This window comes from Ciconia boyciana, chromosome 1 (genome assembly GCF_034638445.1).
Source record: "Ciconia boyciana chromosome 1, ASM3463844v1, whole genome shotgun sequence".
Taxonomy (NCBI): Eukaryota; Metazoa; Chordata; class Aves; order Ciconiiformes; family Ciconiidae; genus Ciconia; species Ciconia boyciana.
In genome coordinates this window covers 188,043,425-188,070,306 of record NC_132934.1, presented here as the reverse complement: position 1 = coordinate 188,070,306, position 26,882 = coordinate 188,043,425, and the positions used below count along the sequence as shown (strand labels likewise).

General features: G+C 41.4%; 1 protein-coding gene and 1 long non-coding RNA gene across 2 annotated transcripts; one reads left to right on the top strand and one right to left on the bottom strand.

The window, feature by feature from the left end:
- The first annotated feature begins 6,541 nt into the window (after positions 1-6,541).
- CPB2 (carboxypeptidase B2) lies at positions 6,542-26,169 on the top strand. Its single transcript, XM_072850195.1, has 11 exons — positions 6,542-6,612; positions 11,198-11,273; positions 14,520-14,644; positions 14,736-14,844; positions 15,382-15,483; positions 16,025-16,129; positions 18,740-18,856; positions 19,849-19,939; positions 23,714-23,916; positions 25,773-25,857; positions 25,985-26,169. Exons 1-11 carry the CDS (start codon positions 6,542-6,544, stop codon positions 26,167-26,169), a joined length of 1,269 nt encoding a protein of 422 aa, XP_072706296.1.
- Positions 19,344-26,291, bottom strand: LOC140646367 (uncharacterized). The gene is made up of 3 exons (XR_012040416.1): positions 26,046-26,291; positions 23,967-24,107; positions 19,344-22,408 (listed from the first exon to the last, which is right to left on the bottom strand). It is a non-coding gene; the product is annotated as an uncharacterized lncRNA (long non-coding RNA).
- Between the last annotated feature and the right edge of the window lie 591 nt (positions 26,292-26,882).

The window sequence follows — 26,882 nt, the reverse complement described above, 5'->3', positions numbered from 1 at the left end:
AGATACCTATGTACATAGAGAAGGGGACAGGTGTGCATCCATTCGCTTGCACCTTAGCCGAAGTGTGCTCTCTGTACGTGGTACTTGGAGCACCTTTCTCAAGTGCTCAGAAGCTCTGCCTGGAGTGCTCCTGTGGCTCCCTTTGAGATCCTTTGTTTAACAAAGTTAAACTTGCTTTGCAAGTGCTCCTTGTTAAGATACTGGCAAATAAATAGACATCTACTGGCAATATGAAAACATGAGTCACTTGGACAACATGTTGTTTGGGTGGGAGTTGATAACAGACCTTCAGGAAACAGAGCTCATGAGGAAAGTCTTTAACCAGTACAGACACTTCCTCATCTCCCCAAAACAGCACATACACTACAGCATCCTTCTCTCTGCTGACCCTGGAAAGCTAAACAGCAAGCAGAGTGAAATAAAAAATGAATAAAGTAGGTTGGCATAACTGAGTACTCAAAAACACAAAGTGAAGATGTATTTTCAGCCTCTGCTCATACCTATCAGCCACGATTGAAACATACTGCCTGTACAGCACTCACCCGGGGATGAGAGGTCTGTTTCCTCCCAGGTTAACCCATCATTTCCTAGCACAGGTAACATCTGATTTTTATATCTGGGAATGACGTGAGGGAGAAATGCCAGAACCACAGCAATTTAGACATAGTCCAGATTTTCCCCTCCTGGTGGTTTCATGGGCTGCAAAATTGCTTCCAGAATGAAATGACAGAGGTTGGTGACATTGGCCATGTATGTAAATGATCACAGTGTCCTACGGAGATTAATTGGTTCATGAATAAAGATGAGGAGCTGAGGTGTGCAGGGAGAAATCATTTATCAATTATATGCCTTGGAAAACTGAAAGATGATGCGGTCTTAACGGCTGAATGGGTTTGAAAGGGAGACTTGTAAATTGAGTTCTAATTCTGTTCTGCCGCATTCATAATAAAGAGCTGTTAAACTAATTGCATCCTTGTGTGGTTCATGAGCAACGGCACTCAGCTGCATTGCACAGCAAGCAACAGAGATCAGAGTTTAGTTGGATTTTAGTCGTCCTTTGCCTCACGTAGGAAGGATGCTAACCAGTTACCTTTGGCCTCATCGGTAGTGATAACGCACAAAAAAAAGGGCAAGAGCCTGTAAATATTTTTCAGGAGATTAATTTTGCATTTGAATCTGAATTTAAAGAACGAAGAAGGACAGCACAGACTCACTTGGCTTTTGTGTTCTGCTTCAGTCACATGGATCCATCGGAATGATTACCCATCCCTGGAGTGACTCGTTGCTGATTAACTGGAAACAAGAGGATTCTGGAGGATCAAAACAATAGCAGAATATGCTAGTCCGAAACAGGGAAAAGGATCTGAGGGATGGGGCTACTGATAACAGCTGACCTCCCCTCCTCCTGCCCCTTCTGTGTGCTTGTTAACAGGTTTACTGTTACCGACAGACAGCACCAACCTAGCATGGGCTCTGGCACATGCTGGAATACAGATTCAGATCTGAGACTCTGGATGCAGAATGAGGCTTGTTATTTAAAATCTTGCTGCTGGATACTGTGCAAGCCCCGGGATCAAAGAGGACAGCCACACTTAGGTCCTGGCTGAGCTTAGAGGAAATCTCGTGACACTTGGCTGCTGAAAGCCAAGGGTGCCACTAATGGGAGTCACTGGAGATTACTCAGCGGCAGTGCTGCAACTGCTCGAGACCATCTGCCTGCAGCAGTTCAAGCAGTTCCTCCTTTGAAGTGTTTTATCTGACGACTTTCTGGGCTCTGGCTCTCCTTCACCGGCAAGAGCACCTGCAGGAGCCCAGTACGATGGCCAGGCACAGCTGAGCATCTCACAGTATGCTGGTGCAGAGGGTGCTTGAGCAATGATACCCTGCCTTAGCTGGGACATGGGTGCCTGGCCTCTTCTGCCACCACCTTTTTGGGCACTGACGTCTTAAACCACCACACAAAGATGTGCCAGAGCCTGGTCTGGGTGAGGTACAACACCTCTGCAACATCAGGAGGACATGGGTGTTACCACACGTCAATGTGGAGAGGGAGGGGAGAGACAGCAGGTTCAGCCAAAAAAGTGGAAATATCTCTTTAGAATTGCCTTTAAAGTGTGATTATACTTTAAAAAGCAATACAGCAATGCCACCAGGAGGCTTTATATACTGCCAGTCCTAATTCCCACATGTGTAGTTTTCAACAAGGAAATCAAGAGACTACTTTGTTAATCTGCTCTAAAAACTAGGACCTGATCATCCCTTTTTAAATAAAAGCCCATGCATGACCCAAAGCTACTCTAAAAGTTAACAGAAACCAACACAGATCAAACTGTCCCCCATTACTGCAAGGCTTCTGGTCACATCTGCTGTGGTAACACTTGCAGGCACCAGTTCAGCATAGCCCATGGTCTAGCCAGTGTAGAAGTAATAATTAATCCAGGCGCAGCAAAACCTTTGAACTCAGCCAGAATTTTCGACCAAGCAGCTCTTCTGATTCATCAGAAGCAAAAAAGGTTGCTGGAAAGGCTCAGTTTTGATGAATTTCCCGATCAGAGAAAAATATTTTTGTTTGAGAAAGGAAGCTTGCAAACGGCTGAAATCTCCCCTTGCAACAGTTCCTAAATTCAATCTTATTTCCTCCAGGTCTTAAAAAAATGCATAGAAATGTGGGTTAATTTTCAATAGAATTAAGAAAAAGCTTTTAAATTGAGTAAAAATAAAACAACATTTGAAATTATCAAAATGAAACATTTTTATTAACCCATTGTTTTTATAGTTGCCCTTCACAGTGTTTTTTAAGACTGCATTTTTCTTCCCAGCTTATCTGGGAAATACTTCCCAGGTTCTCAGAAATTCTTGAAGGTTAAGAAACAATTTACTGTTGTAGGTAGAGCAAGCACATCTTAATTTATGACTTTTGTAGCCCAGAACACAGCAAATTGCTTCTGACCATAACAAACACCTGAAGTGTCCAAGCTGAGGGAGGGAGGTAGACAGAATCCATAGGATTCACTGGAACAAACACAGCCTCCTACCTCTGAGTGAGTCATCCCAGCTCTGGTGGCCATGAATAGGACCAGGCGTTTCATTACCCTCTGAGATGTCTACAGGAGGTCACAGATGAATTGCTCCCAACAAGTGCCCATTTCCCTGCAGTGCCTATGCAAGTGGCACGAGATGGCTCGCTCAGGTATAGCGGTCTGCACTGGGAATGGTTGATGTTAGAGGAGATGATTCTGTCTTCCTAAGCGGATGAGACGAGCGGACAGGGGGAATGTCAACATAAGTCAAAGGGCAAATGATAACCCCTGCCAGCTGGGGGGAAGCAGGGAAGTTAATGCTGAAGTTTGGTGTCTGAATACATTCCCACCCCTTTCATTATGTCAGTAGTTTTTTTAACTGATGTTCTGCCTGGGCAGGGGTAGATCGCTCCTCAGCAGCTCGTAAGGCTTTGGGGGTACTCAGTGTATAGCTGGTTGCTCATTAGAGCAAACCACAGCAATGCAGTATAAATAGATCATATCAGGAAAGGAAATCTGACCTGCTCGGAGACTGAACTGTCACAGAAATTGTCTTTGTGTGTGAAATGTGTGTTACACAGTACAAATATCTTTGCCATGAAGGCTCCATGCTTTTGAAAATCAGCCCACTTCATGGAGGTGCTTACTGACCAGGAACCTCATTTTAGGCATCCAGATCCGAGCAGCTTGGCTGCTGCTGGTGAGGTGGCGGTGCTGGGATGGAGCTAAGGGCTGTAGGGGATCTGGAGCTCCCATTTAGCCACCCAAGGACGGTGACCAGTGGCACTGGTTTTGAACACTGTGGGTGACCTTGTTGCTGAGACAGGCTGCGTAAGTGGAGGAGGATGTAGTCTATGTTGTTTAGATACTAATGGAAGGAAAACAAGCAGAAAGATGATTGATCCAAATAAGCCATGTCCAGCACATGCTTGAAAGGCAACGGGTTTGTGTCTTACCTTGAGTCGTGAGACCTCTGAGGCTTTCAGACAAGCAAGAGGCGTGGGGATATACATCTCTGCCTCCTGGTCAGTCACATCTTCCTTTTTATTTTTTGTTTATTTTTTGATCTTTCATCCTACATTTACTTTTCTGTTTATTGTGTTTTAACCTGTGCGATGCCTTAACCACCACAAGACTCTGGTTTGTCCTTCCCTCAGAATTTCCTCTAGCGCCTGTAGTTTCCTCAAACACCCATTTTTTCCTTTTTCTTGTGTGAAATATTTCCAGTGCATACCAGAAACCAAAAAGCAAGTAGAAAAATGGCATCTTTCAAACAGCATGGGAACTATCTCTTTGCAGACGAGCCAGAGAACTCATAGGAAAAGCAACAAACATACAAAAATGTCTGACACCTACCATTTGTCCAAAACCTTCTTCTCAGGTAGATAGCAGAAAGTGTTCCCTTTTCCCACTTAATTAACACTTTAAGACATAGAGAAATATGATCCTTTTCTTCCCTTTGTTACCAGCAACCCCACTCCGTTGGCTTTTCAATCATCTCCTCTGTTACACCTATCTCAGCAGATCCAATTTTTCTTTAAATTCCTATCTGTGCATCAGACATTTCCAGATGAACGTGTGCCTGAATGACCACGTTTTGTCTCCTGTATTTTATCCTCTGTTGGCAGCTTCCTTTTGCCTACGTGAAGGAAGGGCAGCTGAACCACCAGTTTAAAAATCAACCCCTGCAGCAGACCGCTGCCCACTGCCCTTGCCGGGAACAACCTCTTGTACCTTACGAGAACTTCCCGTTTGTTTGAACAACATCTAGAAAAGATAAAATAGGAACTACAAAATCTAGGTAAGGTGTCAGCGGTTTAGCTTCCCGTGAGCCTTTTTTTTTTTCTTTCCCTTTGGTGTCCAGTTTGTGCTCAACTCCGGTTTGGGGATTTTCAGTGTTTGTGTATTTTCACAGAGACATTAACAGCAGGGTACTCGCTGGGGAGCGTGATTCACCTCTGCTGACTTCAGCCATCTGAAACTTAGCTGTCTGGCTTCATAGGGCAGGTCTGCCCTCCCAAATAAAAAACAGCCAGGACTGAATTTGAGCTGTGAAGCCCTGCCTGCCTGCCTAACTGGAGCACTGGCTCTGATCCGGACCACTCCAGAGCTGTTTTAGAGGAGGTTGGTGGATGCAACCGAATCCATGCTACCTAACCTTAGCTCCAGGGCTTGCTCCCAGACATTTTTCACCCAGTTGTATAGCTATAACCCTAAGTGACACCTACAGCATCAAATAATTTAGTTCCCCCATTCACTCCCAGGCCTTGGCTCCCTGGTGTCCCCATTGCACGTATGTTGATTCACTCCTTCATCCTCTTCTGGAATGAATTTCCCCTGGAACAAAACCATGTTGTATTTCTGGGGGCCACTCACCTGAAAAACCTTTTATATCAGACAGCATGGATGAAACTGCCCCAGGTTTGGTTCCCTCATTCTGCACCTATACAACATCCTCAGCCAAGGGCTAACGTTAGGGTGGGTCTGATGCTGGAGATGTAAACGAGCAGTTCTCCTCCGCATAAGGCTGCCATTGGGGTGTTCTCTAACCAGTGCCATGCCTTGAACTGCTATGTTGGTGCGTAGAAGAAGAGGACTTGGACCATGTCCTTGCCATGTCCTAGCCAAATTGGATTTACTGTTCAAGCACAGAACATATATGGAGATCATCTATTCTGGACATGTCAAATTCATTCAGCTTTTTAGCATGTCCTGTCTGGACAACTGTGGATAGAAATATGGGAGGCAAATCTTGGGGCATGCAAAAATTAATAATAAAGAGATGAAGAGTCACTGGTACTTTTTCTTGAAAACCTAACCCAGTGTGACATGTGGAAAATACATGGATGTCAGAACATCACAGAAAAGAGGGCATGGAGCAACACAAGCAATCTGAAATCCTTGGATGGGTCGGGTGTTAACCAAAGAGGTAGAGGCCAGCTGCAGAAGATGGAGACCCAGTCAATGTGCTCCATTCTGAACTAGAGGAACGGCCCTCAATAGCAAGAGTATCACGTCCCACTTGCTCCTTGTTTTCTCTGCTAGCAAATGCCAGCAAAAGAAGCTTTTCTGCTCAGGATTTTTCCATTTGGACTTAATAACCTCACTCCCACTCCTCTCACCCAGCTTCATGCTTGGCTGTGAGGTGCTATAGGAGTGCTGAATGCAGAGCATGCTGCTGAACCTCCATAAATATTAGAGGATCACAAAAACTTTGCGTTTGGTGTTCTTTCTTATGTCTGTGGTTCGTAGCCACAATGAAATGACACAAAGGCTGAGATGACAAAGTGACTTGTCAATATGAAATGTCCAAAATGTACCTTATCCTTTCATGGATGGGCGACATCAATATAAGCAGGACCTCCCCAAGGAGCTCTGTCATATTGACTTAGCTTGGGGTTGAGATGAGAGAGAGTATTAAATTTTAACCACTCTTTAAATAACATTTTTGAAATCAGTAATGTGGGTCCTGAACCCTTGGCTTTCCAATTGCATTTGGTTTCATTGTGGATGCCGTGAAGATGAAGTTTTATCTGCTTTTTTTTACCCTATTTATCTGGATTCAAGAGAAGCATGTCTTCACTCTTCCAAGGTAGATATCTGATAGTGCTACTGGGCTTTTAGTGTGTGGTGAGTGGGACAGGGAAAGTATTGAAGCAAAATAACTCCAAGCTCCGTAAGAAAACATTTGGCAAAGGTTGACATTTATTTATTGCTCTTGTAATTGGATATGTGGTTCAATTTAACATATAGATGGTGGAGGAAATGAAATTATTCTAAGTCTTCTTTGCATCCATAAATCCTATGTTTTTAATCATATTAAAACTATTCTTTTCGGTCTAAGTGCAAATCAATTCTGTTCATTCAGTGCTTTTGAATGCCAATAAAGGGCATTCTGAAACTTAATGGCAAAAAATAATTTGCTTCATTTGCCTTAAAACAAGACCTTAAATGAATTACTTCTTGAGGTAGAGAGAGAAACCATTTCAGAAAGTGCTAACAATCTGTTTTCTTTCTAAAGCAGCTTTTATGATTGTTTTTCCAGTCATAAATCATTTTTGAATAACCACTTGGTATTTGTACAATGTTTCAGAAGCAGCTTTATTGTTACCTATCGATAAACTTCAGAAATGCCCTGAAACCAAATGCTTTGTTAAAACATGAGAACATATGTCAAGAGATGAAGACAGCCAAAGTGCTTTTATTTTGTACATGTACAGCTGGTCTAAAAACCTGAAATGTTTTAATAGGTAGAACTAAAAGGATAAGCCCCTCATGTGGTGATATTAAGCAAGATGAACAACCTATAGGAATCGTGATTAAACACAGCCTGCTCCCAGGACTGAAATACCTACACAAATAATAGTGAATTATGTCTCTCAGCCTTCTGCGACTCCGCACCACAAGCCAGTGGGCAGACCTGTGACAGGTGAACACCTCTGGAGTTCATGCCTTAAAAAGAGGATCTTTCATCTCCATTTGTGTTGCAATCATATTTTGTTGTGGATTGCTACGGAGGTGTGAAGGATAAAGTAGGGGGACAGTCAAACATGTTTTTAGGTGAATTCAGTGGAGCAATATTGCTCTGTGCTACTTGAAGGTTCATTTATTTCATGTTTAAATAAAACACTGAATATCTGACCCTTACAGAAGAAAATGGCATTTCCCACTGGAAAGCATGAGTCTAACCCTTCCAGCCCCAGTTATGAAAATGGCTAAAATAATGAGATTTTAAAGGTGATATAATATATCTGACTTTTTGCTTTTATTTGAGTGCTAGTGTTGGAGGATTTAATGGTCATGTATTAAAGCTTCCCGTTGCAAGGTTATAGCGTGATTACTGCATCTGGACTTCTAAGAAAAATACCGAACATTGTGAGACTTGTGCAAGAGCTGATAACACTGGAAAGACACCTAGCTCACTTGTAGGGAAAGGGCAAGGCTGGAGGCGCTTGAGAGCCAGCAAGGTGGGAGAAAAGAGAGCCCACATCTGTGCTCCAGGCAGACGAACAGCATACATGGTCCAGGAGAACAGGAGACCATGCTGGCAGTGCTCCTCTAGTGACACTACCTGCTAGAGCCAGGGTAAGACATTCAGCTGGAGACAGGTACGGAGGCCTCTCTTCTGGAGATGTTAGTCAGAAACAACATGCAAGGTTTAAATGAAGCCAGGCTATGAGGACAGAGAGACACATCCATGCTGATGCCTTGTTTTTGTGGGCCTGTGTGATATGTGATGCTGGCAGCCTTCCTAGTGACTGAGAAATGCAATGGAGAGGAGGGATGAAGAGACTGAGATGCCTGCAGAGAGCTGGCACTGATTTATGTCTATCTGTGAAATGGTGGCCAGGGCCCCTGGATTGGATTCATCTGACTATATGGCATTTCTACACGGTTCTGCATGGGAACAAGCCCCTTCACCTTCCTGTACAGCTAGTGGAGAAAAATATGTGTATTTAGGTTATAATTCATTCCAGTTTAGCACACTCATCTAAATTAGCTCAGGTTAACCGGACTGTGAAAGTGCCTGTTTCTTTGTTAAGAGAGTGACTAGCTCAGATGAAGATATCAAAACCATCTAAAATGAACTGTCATGCATCCCACTCACTCTGTCATAGCTACAGGATAAGACCTGAGCATTGTAGTGTGGGGATGGCAGCTGGACTTCTATTTACCCTGAAGTAAAAGGGAGAAGAAAAAGAGACGGGGAACAGTGATAGAGTCCAGTGGGACCCTGGCAGAAAGTTGGAGGAGGGGAATGAGAGGGATCCTCTTAAGGACAAACTCAAAGAGCAATCAGGGAAGCAGGGCATAAGGACAGAAAGTAAAAGAAAAGGAGTGTGTTCATGTTCAATGTCCAGCCGTACCAGGGCAGCAGGCAGGACAAGGAAGCTGGGGGTGGAGGGCTGCTTCTGAGACTGGTATAAAGGCAATAATTAGAGCTTTTGTCTGGGTGTTTTCTAACAGGAGTGGGGCAGAAGACAGATGAAAGAGGGTATAATGCCAAATCGAAGCAGAGGAACTGAGAAGCCCAATGATTACAATTTCAGCTGTTAATACTCCCCATGTTAAACGTGACTACAAGAGCAAGGGCAGAACTTGGATCAGCTTGTTCAGTGTATTCAGGTCCTACCAACAAGAGCTATAGAGGAATTGCTGCTAGCTACCACCTGCCCAGTACTTACCACACTCAGATGAAATATTTGTGCAAGAAATGGTGGGGTACAAGTACATACCAGCTTCCTCATTATGGTACTCTCAGGCTGTGGGAATCATAGGACAAAACCAGATGCAGCAGCCCTTTTCTGGACTCCCCTGTGAAAAGACTTCCCCAGATACAAGAAGACAAATTCACTTTTAAAGTAGCCCCAAACACACACTTTGGAGTGCACTTGCCTAAAGAAATAGGCAAACTGCCAACCCTGCCTATCCCTGATTGCTTTTTGATGCTCTGTCAAATGATGGTGGAGACAAAAATAGGGCTGGCATATTGTTGGTTCTGCATGAGAAACAACAGTGATTGCTTGGAGCCTGGCTAAAAGAAGAAAAGATGAATCACCTGGTTGCCAGATGCTGTCAGGTCTCTTCTTGAAATCAGTCACAACAACGAGTTGTGACAATCGTGTTATGCAGCTTGAAAACACCGGTTTTTAGAGCCCCAACTGTTTTCTTTTCAGAACAGTCTTTGCAGACAGGGCTGGCAGGGACTTCCATAGTGCCTGGTTACTGCACTGCTGTAGTCTAACAGTGTAGTCTAGCAGGAGCTGGTGGAAGGCCAGGACTTACATAAAGTTGATAAGGGGGATTCAGACTTGGAAAGCAGAACATCTAAACGAGAATTACTGTCCTTGGGAGTAAAGCACATCCTGGAGAAAAAGAGAAGCTAATTAAGAGGTTTTGGGAACCATCTGAAACAACTAGAAGAAGCACCCTCACATGAACTATCCTCATTATAATACTAAAAGTCACACCCCTCGAGCTGGAGACCCCGGCCCAAGCAGAGACCCCGGCCCAAGCAGAGACCCCTCACCTTTGAGCATGCACAGAATATTAAAGTAGCTCTGTAGCTTTAAGTTGAAATAAGAGAAATGTAGACCAATAGAAAACTGCTTTGTGTAATTACTTATGCATATGCATAACTAGACTGTAAAAATACTAGCGGAACTTTGTGCTAGCTTTGTGGAGCTACCACCTAGCACCCATCTCTGCGCAGACATGAAATAAAATACCTCTGCCCTGTGTGTATATTGGCATCTCGCACACCGGGTAAACGACCTCACGCTTGGGGGATAACACTGCCACCAACTCCACACAATTTGAGGGCCAAGAGCCACCCCAGCCCAGAAAATGGAAATAGGCGTCTGACATTCCCTCGAGTCTCCTCCTTCTACACACACAGATTATTTTAATTATCTATCCAATGTAATTTTGAACTACATGGCTTGCAGGGCACTGAAGATCAGGGCTGGATTTACAAGGCAAAGTGGTATTTTTTCTTTCCAGAAAGTTAATTTCACTTCTGTCACTGATGGTGGGGACAGACATGCCACAGCTGGGAAGCACCATCACATGTACAGCGTGTCCAGACCGTGGGTTTCAAGTAGAAGGGGAATATAAGTTACTGGGCGAAGGGGGGGAGGACAGTGGTATAGAACAACTGAATACCTGGCAGAGGGACAGAAACGACTGCAGTAGGAATGATGAGCGTAGTAGCCTCTGCACATCTACAAAACATCATGTTTGGCTTTTGCCAAATTGGGAGGGCTTTTGCCAGACTGGGAGGGCTCATGTCTCTGCTGAACAGTGACTGAGAGTGAGAAACTCAGGGGAGAGCAGGAGAGCTGCCTTCCTGGTCTAGGCTAGTTTTCCACTGGTGCTGCTGCACTGGGGATCAGCTGGGGCTGGTTGCTGCTGTGCTGGTGCCAGCTCCAGGAGCAATCTCAGAGTCCAGCAGTAGATATTGGCTACCAAAGCCCTCCACCACCTCTTTCATGGATTTTACTGATTGGCAGAGCAGAGGCTGGAACAGGGCTCAGCATCTTCACTATTGAATCTTCTTTGAGTTCATGGCAGCCAAGCCAGGGAAGACGAGAAAGGCCAAGCCTGCTTCTCTACTTTTGCGTGACCTAGAGTAGTTCTGAGTACCTGTGATTTACATAAATACCCTTGTTTTTCAGGGACAAAGTTTTGTGGGCTCTCCCACAAACAGACACACAGGTTGAAGCCCTTCAGGATTTACTGAACACCACTGAGGTAAACAGATCCCTGTCTCTCTGATCTCTAGGCCAAATTCTTCCCCAAAGTGCACTAATACTGTTTGCCCCCCCGGAGAAAGATTTTAGCCTGCTTTCATTCATTTGTCCTAATACAGCAACTCAGAAAATGCTTGGTTTTCATTGCTCCGCTACCTTCTGATTTACATGAGGAGACCCCTCCTTCATAATGTTGTAGTAATGCATTATATCAGAGCTCAGATTTCTGCAAAACTGGCAAAGCACCAACACACAGTAAGTAGAAATACATTTGCTAGGGAACCTCAGCACTCACTTTAGAGCAATGCAATCTTGACCTATTGTCGTGGTTTAGCCCCAGTCGGCAACTAAGCCCCACACAGCCACTTGCTCACTCCCCCCTCACTGGGGTGGGGGAGAAAATCAGAAGAGTAAAAGTGAGAAAACTCGTGGGTTGAGATAAAGACAGTTTAACAGGGAAAGCAAAACCCGCACACGCAAGCAAAGCAAAGCAAGGAATTCATTCACTACTTCCCATGGGCAGGCAGGTGTTCAGCCATCTCCAGGAAAGCAGGGCTCCATCACACGTAATGGTTACTTGGGAAGACAAATGCCATCACTCCGAACATGTCCCCCTTCCTTCTTCTTCCCCGGCTTTATATACTGAGCATGATGTCATGTGGTGTGGAATAGCCCTTTGGTCAGTTTGGATCAACTATCCTGGCTGTGTCCCCTTCCAGCTTCTTCCGCACCTGGCAGAGCATGGGAAGCTGAAAAGTCCTTGGCTAGTGCAGCAACAACTAAAACATCTCTGTATTATCAACACTGTTTTCAGCACAAATCCAAAACATAGCTCCATACCAGCCACTATAAAGAAAATTAACTCTAACCCAGCTGAAACCAGGACACCTATATGACTTGCACAGCTTTGAAGATCAGGACTGGGTTTTTGTGGTATTTTTCTTAAAGCAGCATTTAGAAGATAAAAATCTCTTAAGCAATACTTTTTTTAAAAATTACTTCTATCTTTCATTAAAGAATAGAGTATTTAATTAAAATGAGGCATCTCTTCCTCTTCAAAAGCATTTGCCCAATCACACCCTCCCAGTTTGAAGCCAACACTCTGCAACAAAGGTGTAACCATTCCCTCGACCAACATAATTTACAGGATGATTGAGGATGTGTCTCAGATGACTGAGAGGTTTTAATGGTGCCTATGCCCAGTCTTTCTCTGTCTTTCTTGGCTCCTATTCATTTTATGTCCACCCCAAAATCCTACTAATCTTCTGCTGTCCCTACTAGCATCTTCTGATCCTTCCCTTCAGTTCTCACAAACATTGATAACCTTCCTTGCTCTTTTCCACCTCCACAAGTCAACTCACATATCCATCTCCTTTGCTGCATCAAAACAAATTTCCCCTCCTCCATCTGTTCCTCACCACTGCCATTCTTCACTTTCTTGTACACAGGAGCCCCAAGAAGTCATGAACAACTGCAGTACATTCAGTGCAGAGAGAGCATGTGGTGGTTTCTACTAAGTCACTTATGTGAATATGCAAACCGAATATTTTTCAAGAGTTATAAACTAGCCATTTTTTTTCCATGGCTATAAATTGGGCAAGTTATAAGAATAAAAGGGAAAGGGAATGAGAGAAGAAAAGGCAATAGGAAAGGGAAAGGGAAAGGGGAAAGGAAAGGGAAAGGGAAGACACAAACAGTACCTCCCAACAAACTTTATGGTTACAATCTAGCAAAAAAGAAGCAATTGAAAATTAGCATCTTACAAGAATAATTATCAGGCTAATTATAGGTGCTACTCCTGCAAAAGCTGGAAAGCAAAAACCTAAAACAAAGGAAATGCTTTGTTCTTACAGCACACACGTTGCATATAGCATCCATCAGAAGACCCAGATGGAGGAACACCTACATCAGAGTCTTTTGTAGCTGCCCCTGGGGCAGTATCGACCATTGCTGATGATGGGTAAAGAGACCAATAACCATATGCATTTATCAAAGCTTCCCATTGACCCCCATTCATTGCTCCTCTGCCAGCTCAGCTGTGTTAATCCAGAGTTCCTTAGTTTTCCTTATTCTCAATTCAAAGAATACCTACACCAAAGAGAAACTAAGTCTGAACTGGTGCACATCAGTGCAGACAGCAGGCTAGCCAGGGCAACAGGGAAATCGGTGCTGGGGAGCTGAGCATCCAGCTTGTTTCTTAGATGGGTTTTCCAAACAATGCTGAGCCACGCGGTGCTGTCGCTCGCCTGCCGATAATGTCCGAGATGGCTACACTGAGACTAGCTCAGCCATTTGTATAGCACATTGCAGTAATATATCCAGGGGCCAAATGTTTTACCATTTATTGTTCCAAAGTCTTGATTAAAAGCATGGATGAGTTTTCTGTATGATTTTGCAGACACATTCTCTCTGAGAAATGAGTGAGGTAAACAGTTGACAGCTGATACAGCCTGGTAACATGGTGCCCTAAGTTGAATATAATATTCCTGGTGCAACTGCACCAGAAAGGAAAAAAAAAAACCCTATTGTCTGGCGACTCCATGCTGTATGTCTTCCAAAATGCATCCAAGAATTATGTTGACCGTTTTCACATTGTAAATTCATGCCTGATTTTCTGCTTACTGTCACCCCTAGATCTTTTGGTATTATTGGTTCTACAGTTTCAGTCTTTTATTGAATATGTTGGCTTCTGATTTTATTATTGTAAAAGATTTAATTTTACCAAGAAGAATCTCATTTTCTTGTTTTCCTCACATTTCTAATCTCTGTATTGCTGCTTCAACTTGACTTATATTCAAACCCCTTCTGGCATTTATTTCCTCCTTGATCAAAGTCATCAGCGAATACAATAACTACAAAGACTGGTCTGATCTTCATTAATTCTCCAAATACCCTCAGGGAAAATAACTCTCAGCAGACTTGAAAACATGTAACATAATAACCAGCTAAACATATCTATTATACTAGAAATACTATCTCAGAAAAGGTTATGTTCTTGTCTTTGTCCTTGATTTATGAATTTATGTGCAGAAGTCATTATAAACATTTCTTAAATACACACATTTCATTTCCAGCTGTAGCAGAATGCTATAACACAACACAGGGAACATTAGACTGCTTGTTACAAGTGGTCTCTTAAATTGAAAACATATGCTTTGATTATTTTCAAAATACTTATTAAATGTTAGTAAGAATATTTTTTCTTTCCTCAGTAAAAAAAAATAAAATGTTTTTGGAAACTTTGCAGGTCATTCTCTGGCAACCTGTTGTAGTTGAAAACATCAAGAAGGACAGAGAAGTCCATTTCTATGTCAGGGGATCCAGCATAAATAGCATAAAAGCTCAGTTATGGCAACTGACCATCCAACACAAGTATGCCTTTTTCATTCGTTGTCATAAGTGTTTCTGTAAAGTTGTTTGTCATTTATTTAACAGGAGGTTGTGCTCTTTCTTTGTTATTCAGAGTGTTGATGGGAGATGTTCAAGGACTTATTGAAAAACAGACTATCAATGACACAGTCAACCCACGCAGATCTTCATCATATTATGAAAGCTACCATTCGATGAAAGAAGTAAGATATTTTTGTTGTAATCCTCTGTAGATTCAAGGGGTGAAATTGGTCTCATGGTTGAGAATGGACATAGGGAAAGAAATCATCAACAGGTAAATAATTACCATTGTATTGCTCAACCACTGAGAGCTGTGTTTACTGGAATGCCTTCACAGAAAAAGAAAGAAGCAGCAGACAAAATGTCTCATACATGTATTGCCTCAAACTGCCATTTAAATGCAGCCAATACAGAAGGAAAATGAAGTCACCAAACAACATATAAATATTTAAAACATGAAATGAATAATAATTTAACCAAATAGAACTAAAGAGGAATTTCAGGGCTATACTTGGACTGTGTTGTGACTGTATCTTACTGTTTGTTTTAAGAGAAATTAGAGTCAGGCAAATGGTAAGCTGGCTGAATTGCTAGGTTTTATTTCCCATCAGCTAAAGAGGCAGGATTTTGGGAGGAAGAATGAATTTAAGTCTAGACCACTTTCAGGGATGAAGGAAAACAATAGGGAGAAGATCTATTTACTAACTTCATCCTTGCAGATATATCATTGGATGGAAGAAGTAGTGAAAGTCCATTCTGACCTCCTCCAGAAAATATATATTGGATCATCATATGAAAAACGACCACTTTATGTTCTGAAGGTACAGCTGTGACTTACTGCAAAAACTTTCCAAGTACTAATGTAAGCAAGTGATGGGGTTTGGTCAGAACACTTTCTTAAATCTGTACTTATATGCATATTTTTGTGGTTTTTAGAAGTTTCCTAAGTTCTTCTAGTAAGGTGCATTACCTTTGCAAAGGCATTTGACCACATTAGGTTCCTTGTTGGGTCACAAAGAAGTTACCACATCCAGGCCATCATCCAAAGATATGAAATATTGGCATGGTGGATACCCTCCTCTGTTAACTATGAAGCCAGTCTAGTTTGTTGCCCTGCATAGCTGGTGATTTACTCACTTGACCTCAGGTCTTGCTGTAGTCTTGGTGTCTATGTTAGGAGCTTGCTGCAAGCAGTCCGAATATGGCTCTGACTGTATGCGAACGTAACTGACAGCAGTATCCTGGCCCAGGATCAGTCTAAGTTCTCCCTACCTTCTTCCATCTTGGTTACCCTTTTCACTTCCACTTTTATGTGGTACACTTTACAATGGTGACATTTTAATACAGTTTCTTTTTTGTCAGCTTTCTAAAAGCCAGGAAAAATCCAAAAGTGCCATATGGATTGACTGTGGTATCCACGCTAGAGAATGGATTTCTCCTGCGTTTTGCCTGTGGTTCATAGGCCATGTGAGTAGATAATCACATCTGATTAACATTTTCAAAACAAAGCAAAAAATCTTGATGCCACTTACCTTCTCTGTCCAATTGCGCTCTAAGCTCCATAAAGTCTTAATTCATTTACTTCCACCATGCCAACATATGAGATTTGTGTCTAAGCTGCGTACATAGCAGTGAGTGTGTGTGCATGCGTGCATGTGTCAGTAGATGAAGGTGCGTGTGTGTGTGAGAGACAGAAAGTCATATGGATTGAAGGCAAAAGAGCTCAGATGTATTCTCAAGTATGAAAGAAAATTCAAAGTATGTGTAGCAAATTCAACAGAGATGTTTGCAGTTATGAACAGTCAGGGATGGAGAGGGTGTGCCAGGAAAAGCAAGTATTTGGTAATCTACTAGAGCTATGTCTATACTGCCACACGGATCCAAGGAATGATCTTGGCTCTGGGTCATGCAGCACATAGTGGCTCATGGCCATATTACTCCAGCTGGCACTGCCTGGTGTAGATCAAAGGACACCCGGGTGAGCTCAAACTGTCCTACAACACTTGGCTCTTCCCTACATGCCTTCCTAGAGCAATTGGTACCCCACACTTCTCTGCTCCAGGCATGGCATAGCTCCACACCAGCATGCACACCAGCAACCCCTACTTAGCACTTGCTGTGATGTGTTATCTGCTGCTGTGTCTGCGGCTACTGCTCCTCTGCCTCCTGCCGCTGCATTTTCTATTTGTGCTCCTGCTTTTTTCTGGATCCGCCTCATTCAGAGAATGAGGCCACACAAGCCACCTTCTTCTGAAGGTACCATCCCTGCTAGAGACACCCTCATTTCAGACCTCCAGAACAAGACCAACAACTGCCAGCCACATGCATAGTACCAGTTCATGCAAACTAGTAAACCACTGATGGGATGAGACTGTAGTATGGGCTTAGCCCGATGTGCAGCTGCAGACCAATGGTCACATCTGATCTTTAGTATCTTTAATATCTACACTGCTCAGGAGAGTGAACAAACATATGCCAAAAGATACAACATCAATGGTTTGCACCTGGATCTTAACATATGTTGCCTTGGTCTTTTTGGATTGAAGGCATCTCTGATCAACTGATTGTGCTGAGCTGCTGGCCCAGTTCCTCGTATGGACCAGGAAAAAGCTCCTAAGGCCTTTCTGGCCCAGACAAGGTTGCCCAGCTTGCTCAGTTAATGTCCCGAGTAATAATAAATAAATAAATTATATTTATTGTTACTTCTTCACAAAAGCAAAGTTCACAGTAAAAATAAGCTAGATTAAATTGAGACTTCGCAATCACCAGTACAGTAGCCAGAGAAACAACATAGATGAGTCCTGGAAACAGGAATTACGGTTTGGCCATGATGGAACTAAATAATGATGATGATGATAACAATAATAAGAAGAAATGTGTTTATTTCTGTCCTCAGTCACAACTATAAAACCTCAATGACTATGACATATGAAAGGAGATAGCAGCAGTTAGGGACAGATACAGCTGAATGTGCCTTGTGACCAACTGATAATCCCAGCCTTCAAGGTTCCCTTGGAGAGAAATGCATTTGCCCTTTTCATGCTGCTCCAAATAATTACCAGCTGTGCTGTCACTTTGCCGGTGACATGTCCCTGCAGCATTTTTCAGAAGTAACAAGCTGAACATTTAGGTTCTCCCCATCCCCTTGATCTAATTTACGTGTTTTAAATTCAAATTTTATTTCTATATCACTTCATGAAGTAACATTTTAAAATCTGACATTAATACACATCTGCACACACACATTAAAATCACTAGCTCTCTCTAGCAAATCCTAGGCATTCTTTACAATGGGTCCACTCCTTATCATTTAATTTTGTTGTTAAGATTGTAGAAAGATTGACATTTCTCATTTAGTCACAGAAAGTTCATTGCCTGAGAAAAACTAGGAAGGATTTAAAATGAAAGAAGGTGGTTTAAGTAAGGCATAAAGAAAAAAAAAGATATGATTAAAGACTTAGTCTATTCTAATAGTAACAAAACCACTTATCTAGGTTAAAATTTATCCCTGTGTCGTGGTCCAACAACCAGGTTAGGTATCACTAAAGCCTTCAAAATAGGCTGTGAGGCAAAATCAGCAATGTAGATCTTACTGGCTCTTGGCATACAAGTGCATTGACCTCACAATGCAACCAGAAAAAAAAATCGTTATGTACAGCAGCCATTTGAAATGTTACTTGTTGGTTTTGGGCTTGCTTTATTTTATGCTACTTTTGTGCTATTTTGGGTGGGAGGAAGGGTTCCTATCTCTTATACAAGCAGCAAAAGCTCAACCTTCAGGCTTCAACCTTCCTATTAATAGGCTTCAACTCTATCTCATGACCACCCATTAACATTAAAGGACTGCAGTGTATCTGATTGATTGTATCAGTTCGATTCTTACCCTCTCCCTGGCACTTCCAACCGAAGAGATACTTTGCTATTTAGCAGTTTCTGTGATGTGATGAGCCTCTATCAGGAGGTAGACTGGTCTGATAATTGCACAATTATTTTACATATGCCATCAGGTGCCTTTCTAGGGAGGTAAGAAAACCACTATTATGAGTGCTTTCAATAAGTTTCCCCTGTGCTTTATAGGCAATCCATGTGCGTGAGCGAGATCAGATCATGACAACACTTCTGGAGCACTTTGATTTCTACGTCATGCCTGTGATGAATGTGGATGGCTATGAGTACACGTGGAGCCATCCCTCTGTATGTAGAGCTTTTTTGACGGGCTGTGCAATGTACTGATGTGCTATTTATGGGAACTATCAGCGTGCATGCTTAGGGGATCATTTCCATCCTGGAACTGCACACCCCAAACTCTTAATCCGTGCTTGGAATTTCTGCATCTCTGCCCTATTTAAACCACAACAAATACTGCAATTAACTGTCATTTGACCAACAGTACTTTCGTGTCTTCCAAGCTGTTGCAAATGCATTTGGAAATGACAGAATCTCATCCTGGGATTTTAATACTTCCAGATGTCAGGGAACGCCTGTGTCAGCCTTCGGCAGCAAGGTTTCAAATGCTGGCACAATCTAGCACAAGCTGAATAGCATGCTGCATCACATAGAGCACAGCCAATAACTCACTCCTTCCTCCTGCAAGGTAGCCCCGTTCTCTCAGTACTTTTTGTTTCAGATAAATGAAGGTACAACAGGTATCTTTTGTCCAGGATTTTATTTATTGGTTGGAAATTCCAAGCTGTTGAGATGGTTCTTTGATTTTTTAGATCCTTCACTCAAGTTAAAAAAAAAAAATCCTCCACTCTTTTACCCATTCAATCTTCAACCCAGCTTGGCTCCCCTTTGGATAACTATGCATATACACCTCAACAGCTGCACACCAAATTTCCAACTTTCCACGTGCTGTCAGCAATGCCTACAGAAAGGTTGGACTTGGACTCCTAAACTCACATACCTGGCCAAACTGTATGCCTCCTCCCCTCCCTCCACAGTCCAAATCCATTGAAATCAGACCAGATGTGACCACTTCTTATCCTACCCAACATTTCCTTTTATCATCCAGCCTCGCTGGCAATCAGATTGTGGTTTTATAATCTTCCTTGGTCTTTTGCCTCTTCATTGGCACATGACCTGTAGAGGCACAAGTGGGAAGTCACATTTTACTAACCAGTGAGATGGTGCATTGCTTTTCTCGGCTTTTTCCCTGAACGTGGCTTGTGTGTCTCCTTCCATAGAATCGGCTGTGGAGAAAGAGCCGCTCATCGCACGGTAACAGCAAGTGCATTGGTACTGACATGAACAGGAATTTTGATGCGCTCTGGTGTGGTATGACATCATTTCCTTCCTATTGTACCCCTGCCTTACTTTTAGCCTTTGGAATTGTTATTTTGAAAACATTTTCATTTACCATTTCACAAAGTTGATATCAAGACAAATGCAGCTGAATATCTGTTATGAACCAGTGAACACTTCCCCAGCTTGAGACACTTTTTGTTGGGACTCAGGATTTTTCCTTCCCAGATGCCACATCGGGGACTAACCTCTTCCCAGCATGATGACAAGAGAGGGGGGGACCAGGACCCTGGTCCTTGCATCACACCATGACACACCTGGTGCAGGCTGTTGGTGGGAGGGAGGAAAGAGGGAAGAGGTGGCCCTTGCCATGTCACCCAAGGCCTGTTGCACCATCCAGTTGAGTAGATGCTCCACCACGTAGTATGAACTGATCACCTCAGTCATCCTCCAGTAATGCCTACCTGACCAAGATTTTTTGGCTCTCAGTGTTTGTTGTCAAGACTATATCATGTTTACTTACCCGCAAGCACTTTAGTACTTGACAGGTTTTTAATAGTCTGCACAATAGCTGTCTCAAAATGTTACCCTATAGATCAGATCTGGCTTCACTCAGTACTGACACTAATGTCCTGTATGACTTTCAGTCATTTTAGTCCATTGCTAAACTGGGAATAAAGATGATTGTTTACCATCCATGGCTATTATATGGAGAAAACCATACATTTTTTCAGACACAAAATTATGAAGATGGGGACCAAATACATAGACTTAAAAGTGATATTCAGTATAAATATGTCATAAAAACAGAACTTGGAGAAGTCTGAAGGAATAACAGCAAAAAACTATGTAATACAGATACTAGTATCAGGGAAAGGTCGTGTACATTAGTACTGCATTCAACTTGTCAAGCACTTTTGGTGGTGAACAACTTCTGAAGCAGAGAAATGATTCCCCTTTACAAAGAGCAGAAGAATACAGGTAGATTAGAAAGTGCTTCCTCTCTAAGTAAGTCTCTGGACAAAACATACACCTTCTTACAGGGCAAAACCAGAACATCTTACCTGAATAACTAGGGAAGTATTCATACTGTTTTCAGCCATGCTATGCTCCTCTCTTAGAGATGGCTGAAAACATAGAAGAGAGAAGCCTCAGCACCTTGCAGGGCCATTGGAGAGAAAAAAACTGTACAGATGAATCTAAGCACCGAAGTCAGGTGCTTACAATAACTTAAACAGATGATTGTAAGGATCTCCCTAGGTTTCTACTTCTTTTACTTATACAGTCAGTAAAATGCTGAAAATCCAAATCCTGTTTTTCTTAGTTAACATAAAAATATTGTTTATACTGATTCAGATACATTAGCAACTGATAGCAATGGTTGAACAGATTTGATCCAGAACATATTAACTGTAGAATCTCCATTATTGCTGTAGCTGTGTGAAACACCAGGAGTTCAACAGGATCCTCAGAAGAACCAAGCTGGAGTTTTATCACTTCACAATACTGTTGTAATTACTATTAGCTGTGTCGATTGAATACAATAACACAATTGTGTTCATGGGAAATGACCACAAATTCATGGGAACCTGCAATTTAATCTTTACTCACATACTTTTAAATAGAGAATAGTTCTTGTGAGGGGTGCCAAATGTTCAGACTTCCACTGGCTTCAGCTTTGCTTGTGAATACACTTTGTGCCACTGCAAAATTCCAGGTTTTAGATCTATGCATTTAATTATAAATGTACCACCGTGTTTATCTGTTCTTCCTCTTCAGCTGCTCAGATAACAACTTTATGAACTTTATGAACAAAGCCCTCATGGTTTTTATGAAGAGCAAAATATACTAAATGCACTGATACCTTACGCTTTTCTTTTACACAAATAAAAAGCAAAATTACTCCACTAAAAGCAATGCACTAACTTGGAATTTGCTCTGTGGAACTAAAATTGACTGGAACCCAGACTTAAATTTTCCTCTACATTTTCTGTATCGCTTCCTTAGCTAGCTGTTCTCAGTATGATCAAGAATTTAGGAAAGCAGACAGAACATTCATCCAAGATTGCCAGCCAACAGATTCTTCATTGCCTTTTTCCTTGGACAGCACTCACTTCTGTGCAAAATAGAACAGTGTAAAATTTAACATTCTCATTTTGCCACCTTGGCATGATTTTGCATAGATGCAGAAAATACATTGTCTGTATTTTCATGTGCATGAATTTTCATGGACTGTCTGTGAAATCCCCCTCGATCCAGAAACACTAAGGCTTATACATATATCCCAAAACAAAAATGTACCACAGCCCTCTCTGCTCCAGTACGCTTGTTTCTGACCTCCCAGCCTGCATCTCCCAGACTCAGTGTCTCTGTCGTCACTTCTTCCTCACAGCCTGCTCTCTTCACTATATTATTTCTGCTTCTTCTACTGTGTGATACAAGGGTGTAGGTCATCTGGGGATGTATTTTCAGCCATTGATATTATAAAGGGGCTTGCAGTATCTGTGGAACAGTTGAATATGAAAATACAGGTTTATTCTTAACATTGACAGCCAGGAACCACCATATCACCTAGTCTTTCCATCTATCACAACTACATTTCACCCAAATACACCTGTACGGGGCCTTGCAACTTTTAATTCACTAAAACATATATATATATATATATAAAAAAATATATATATAAAATATATATAAATATTTATAATTTATTAATATATAAATATTTAATATATTTTATAATATATTATTATATTATATTATTATATTATACGAATATATTATATATTATATATTTATATTTTATATTAATATATAAATATTTATAAATTATTAATATATAAATATATATTTATATATATGTATAAATATATATTTTTATATATATATAAAATTTTAAGTGTTTTTGGGTTCCAGATATGCTCCCTACTACTTCTACTACTTTGTGGCATGCTATAGATCTTCCCTAGATATCACTGGCACCAGAAGATGTTTCCTTCTCCCCTGTATCATATGATAACAGCTTGTGTTGCTTCTACAGGGCTGCTACTCTGCAAATGTAACTGGCTTTATTGATTTCTGGAAGATGGACATCTGTTAAAGTGTCCCAATGCCCAGGGATGAAGAAAGTCTTGTGGGTGTTAAAGTACTCAGTGAGCTTTATTCCTGCATAAGATTTAAGGATAAAATGTCCATTTAAACTACAGATAGCAGCAAAGGGGAAAATTTACAAAACTTATTAAAACATGAAGACCTGACATTTAACGCTAAAGATCCTGCCTGCTTCCAGAAAGTTATTTGGTCTTATTCTGAAGATAGCAAAAATGGTGAATCCTAGTTGTTTTCTTGGTAATTTGTTCCAGTGCCTAGTTTTCTTCATTCTTAAAAACCTTCATTTTGATTTGTGTTTCTTCAGCTTCCAATTGGCATTTTGCTTTTCCCCAAGATTAAATAATCACTTAGAACTGCCTTTTTCCTGTAATACTTCTAGATTTTAAGAAGGGATCTCACAATCTTGTTCTTGATGAATTTAAATTGAGCATATTCATCCTCTCCTCTAAGGCTTTTTATCCAGTCTTGGAATCATTTTTTTTTCCTTCACCTTCTCCAATTTTTTTTCAAGAGTACAGTAGGTAAGAAATCCTAGTAGGCTCGCACCGATTTCTACAAGCATGAGAGTTCTTTCCATAGCATGGCAGAGTCCACGATTTCTTGTGTATTAGCATCATACTCTGCTCTTGCATTAGACGAACAGAAATGCAGAAGGGAAGAAGTTAAGGAGTAACACCGTGCACTTTTTTGTTACAGGGGAAGGAGCATCTCCCTATGAATGTCAGGAGACATACTGTGGACCCTACCCAGAGTCTGAGCCTGAAGTGAAAGCAGTGACTCGCTTTGTCAGAGATCACAAAGACATCATTAAAGCCTACATAACCATGCACTCTTACTCCCAGCTGGTATTGTTTCCATACTCTTACACTATGGACAAAAGCAAAGACCATGATGAGCTGGTAAGTCTTCCTATCTCCTGAAGTTTCACGCTTATTTCAGAACTTCTTACCCTGCTTGGTTAGGCTTGTAATGAGGGAGTCACAGTGCTCCGAGGACCAAGAATCAGGAAATGAGACTCCTCTTGATGTTCTTAAGAACTTAAGTCTGGGCTGGTCTAGCAGTGTGTAAGTCAACAAGCTTCTTCTGAAGACTATGGAAAAATGAAAATATTTATTCCAGATTGATAACACATGAACAACCCCGATATGTTGAAGTTGCTGCTAGAAGAGCAGATTCTTGGTTTTTGGACACCTTGAAAAGATATTTGTGCAAATTCCTGATTATGTTGTATGGTTTACACAAACTCTGAAATTACTTGGGTGTGTAACTCTGAAAAATACCCTCCACATACCTAAGCAAGGAGGTATTCTGGCGGATACTTGCTACTTTTATTAAGGTTTTTGCTAGGGATACTTATTTAAAATGGTCCTAATGGTAGGATGTAAAACATATCCTGCTTATGTAGAATTTTACATTCTTGAGCCACCAAATCACAGAGTAAAAACTCTCCTAGAAAACAGAGTTCAAAACAGAAAAAGTAGCCGCTGCTTTTCCCCACTGACCATAAAACTCTGGCTTTCTCTGGATCTGGAAGGGATATCCAGGCTAAAATGGGATTTGCTAACTCAAGAGTAATCAAGCCATAAGAGTAGGTGGACAGCTTAGTCATATTCTTCTTATGTAAAGACATCAAATTCCCTAGAGCAAGGAGTTCCCTTTCCTGCACTTCCTAGCCCACTTTTGGTGTTTCTTAAGCTCCAAGTGCTGAGGCAATGAATTCTTTTATGTGCAGCAAGGGCTCCTGCCTAGCAGTAAGAAAGGAGCAGAAATCATGTAAAGGCGACCAGAAAGCAGGTTTGCAGGCTTTGTGATTTGCCATATGGGAAGACAGCACATGTCTGAGGTGGACAGGTCATTTCATATGCTAGATGACATAAGGACAGACAGTAAGACAGTTTATGAAGATCCAAGGGTTGACACTTACAGACACTGCTGTCATTTTTACTGCTTTTCAACCTCATGCATCTCCCACGTCACTTAACATTTTTAAAAACCATATTCTAAAAAACCATTTATTTTACAAAATAAATGTTGTATAGATAAGAGGACTGTAAAAAGTACAGAATTAATGCATTGGAAGCATCCTACTTTGTTATACAAAACCCCAGACAGTCCAATATAGCATTTCCATTAGTAACTGTGTTCAGAAGAAAAAATGAAAAAAAATATAGTAATATAAGTACAGGACAAACTAAGTCCAAACAACATATATTTTTATGCTGTCTTGGTTACTGTTTAACTTCCTGAAACAAACTGTTTTATATACTGCAATAAAAAAAAATGCAGTTGTGAGTGAGCAGTAATAATGCATTTGTGACTCCTTCCCTGTAAAGCAGAAAGAGATTCACTAATTCTGGGCATTTAAATCTTTGTCATGGCTTAAGAGTAGAATTCCCTCAATGAAAATCTTTTTCTGCTGTTTTTGTCAATACTACATAAATCAACAGTGACTTAAATACTGTGGCAGGAAAGGAAAAACATGAGACAAGTGGGAACAAATGGTTTGACAACAGTTTGTTGCGTGAAGTGGTGGTAAGGTCCCACCTATATTTTTTATCTAGCTACAGCAGAAATGCAATCTGTAGCATGGGCATATGCTGAACATTTTAATCACATTCTATGAGTTTTCTAGAGCCTTTTATAAGAGTATTTAACTAATGCGAGATCCAGAGAACAGTGTACATAAATCCTAACTGCGTACATATTAACAATTATCACAAGGCTATAAAGCTAATAATGTTTTGTTTAATTTCAGGAAAGTCTGGCAAAGAAAGCAGCTAATGCTATAAAGAGGACAACAAAGAAAACTTATAGACTTGGTCCCGGTGCACAAACAATTTGTAAGTATGACTTTACTACAACAATAGGCATGACAGCATATCCTCGCTAGCATCAGAAGACAGCTTTTGAACAGAGAACGGTAGTTCTCGTTTCAGGTAACTGATCTATTTTCCCTTCCTCACATAGATCTAGCTCCTGGAGGTTCAGACGACTGGGCTTACGATCTTGGCATTAAATATTCTTTTACCTTTGAGCTTCGGGACACAGGAACTTATGGATTTTTGCTTCCTCCTCAGGAAATTAAACCAACTTGCTTAGAAGCACTTTCTGCTGTCAAAGAGATAGCTCAACACATTCTTCAAAATTTGTGATGTTGAATATAATTTATTCCAGCATGACTGTACTTGGTTAGCTCAAATAGTAATAAAAAAGCTTGCTGCTTTATTATTTTTATATAGGCAAAATAAAGACAGACTGCACCCCCTATACTTCATTTTAGAATACATCAGTTTTTTTCAACCGTACTTGTATACCTATATCTACAATGGTAGTTCAGTGCACTACATACATATATATATATATATATAGTGCACACTGTAAGGGGAAAATAGCATAGATAATCTTACGTCCCTCTAGATGGTGGGAACTCCATGTGATGTAGCATCGAACGGGCCTCTGGATGACATGCGGCATGCTGGGCAGACCCCATCCACAGAAGAGATTCCTCCATTTCGGTCATTCAAGCTATTACAGGATTTCCTTACAAGAAAGCAACCCTATTCATCATTTCCACTGTCAAACAGAAATCATGTTCACACGAGAACTTCTTGCTGCACGTATACATAAAGGCAAGGACACACAGGGGGCCAAATCACTGATACTAAGTGGGAGCTGCCCACAGGCTCCTCCGCTACAATTAGCAGGCTAATTGCTTACCCTGCAGCCAAGCGTTTGTGCAGCACAACGTAGCCCTGAAGCCTTTATACCAAGGCCTGTAGTGACAAGACAAGGGGCAAGGGTTTTAAACCGAATGAGGGTAGGTTTAGATTGGACATAAGGAAGAGATGTTTTACCATGAGGGTAA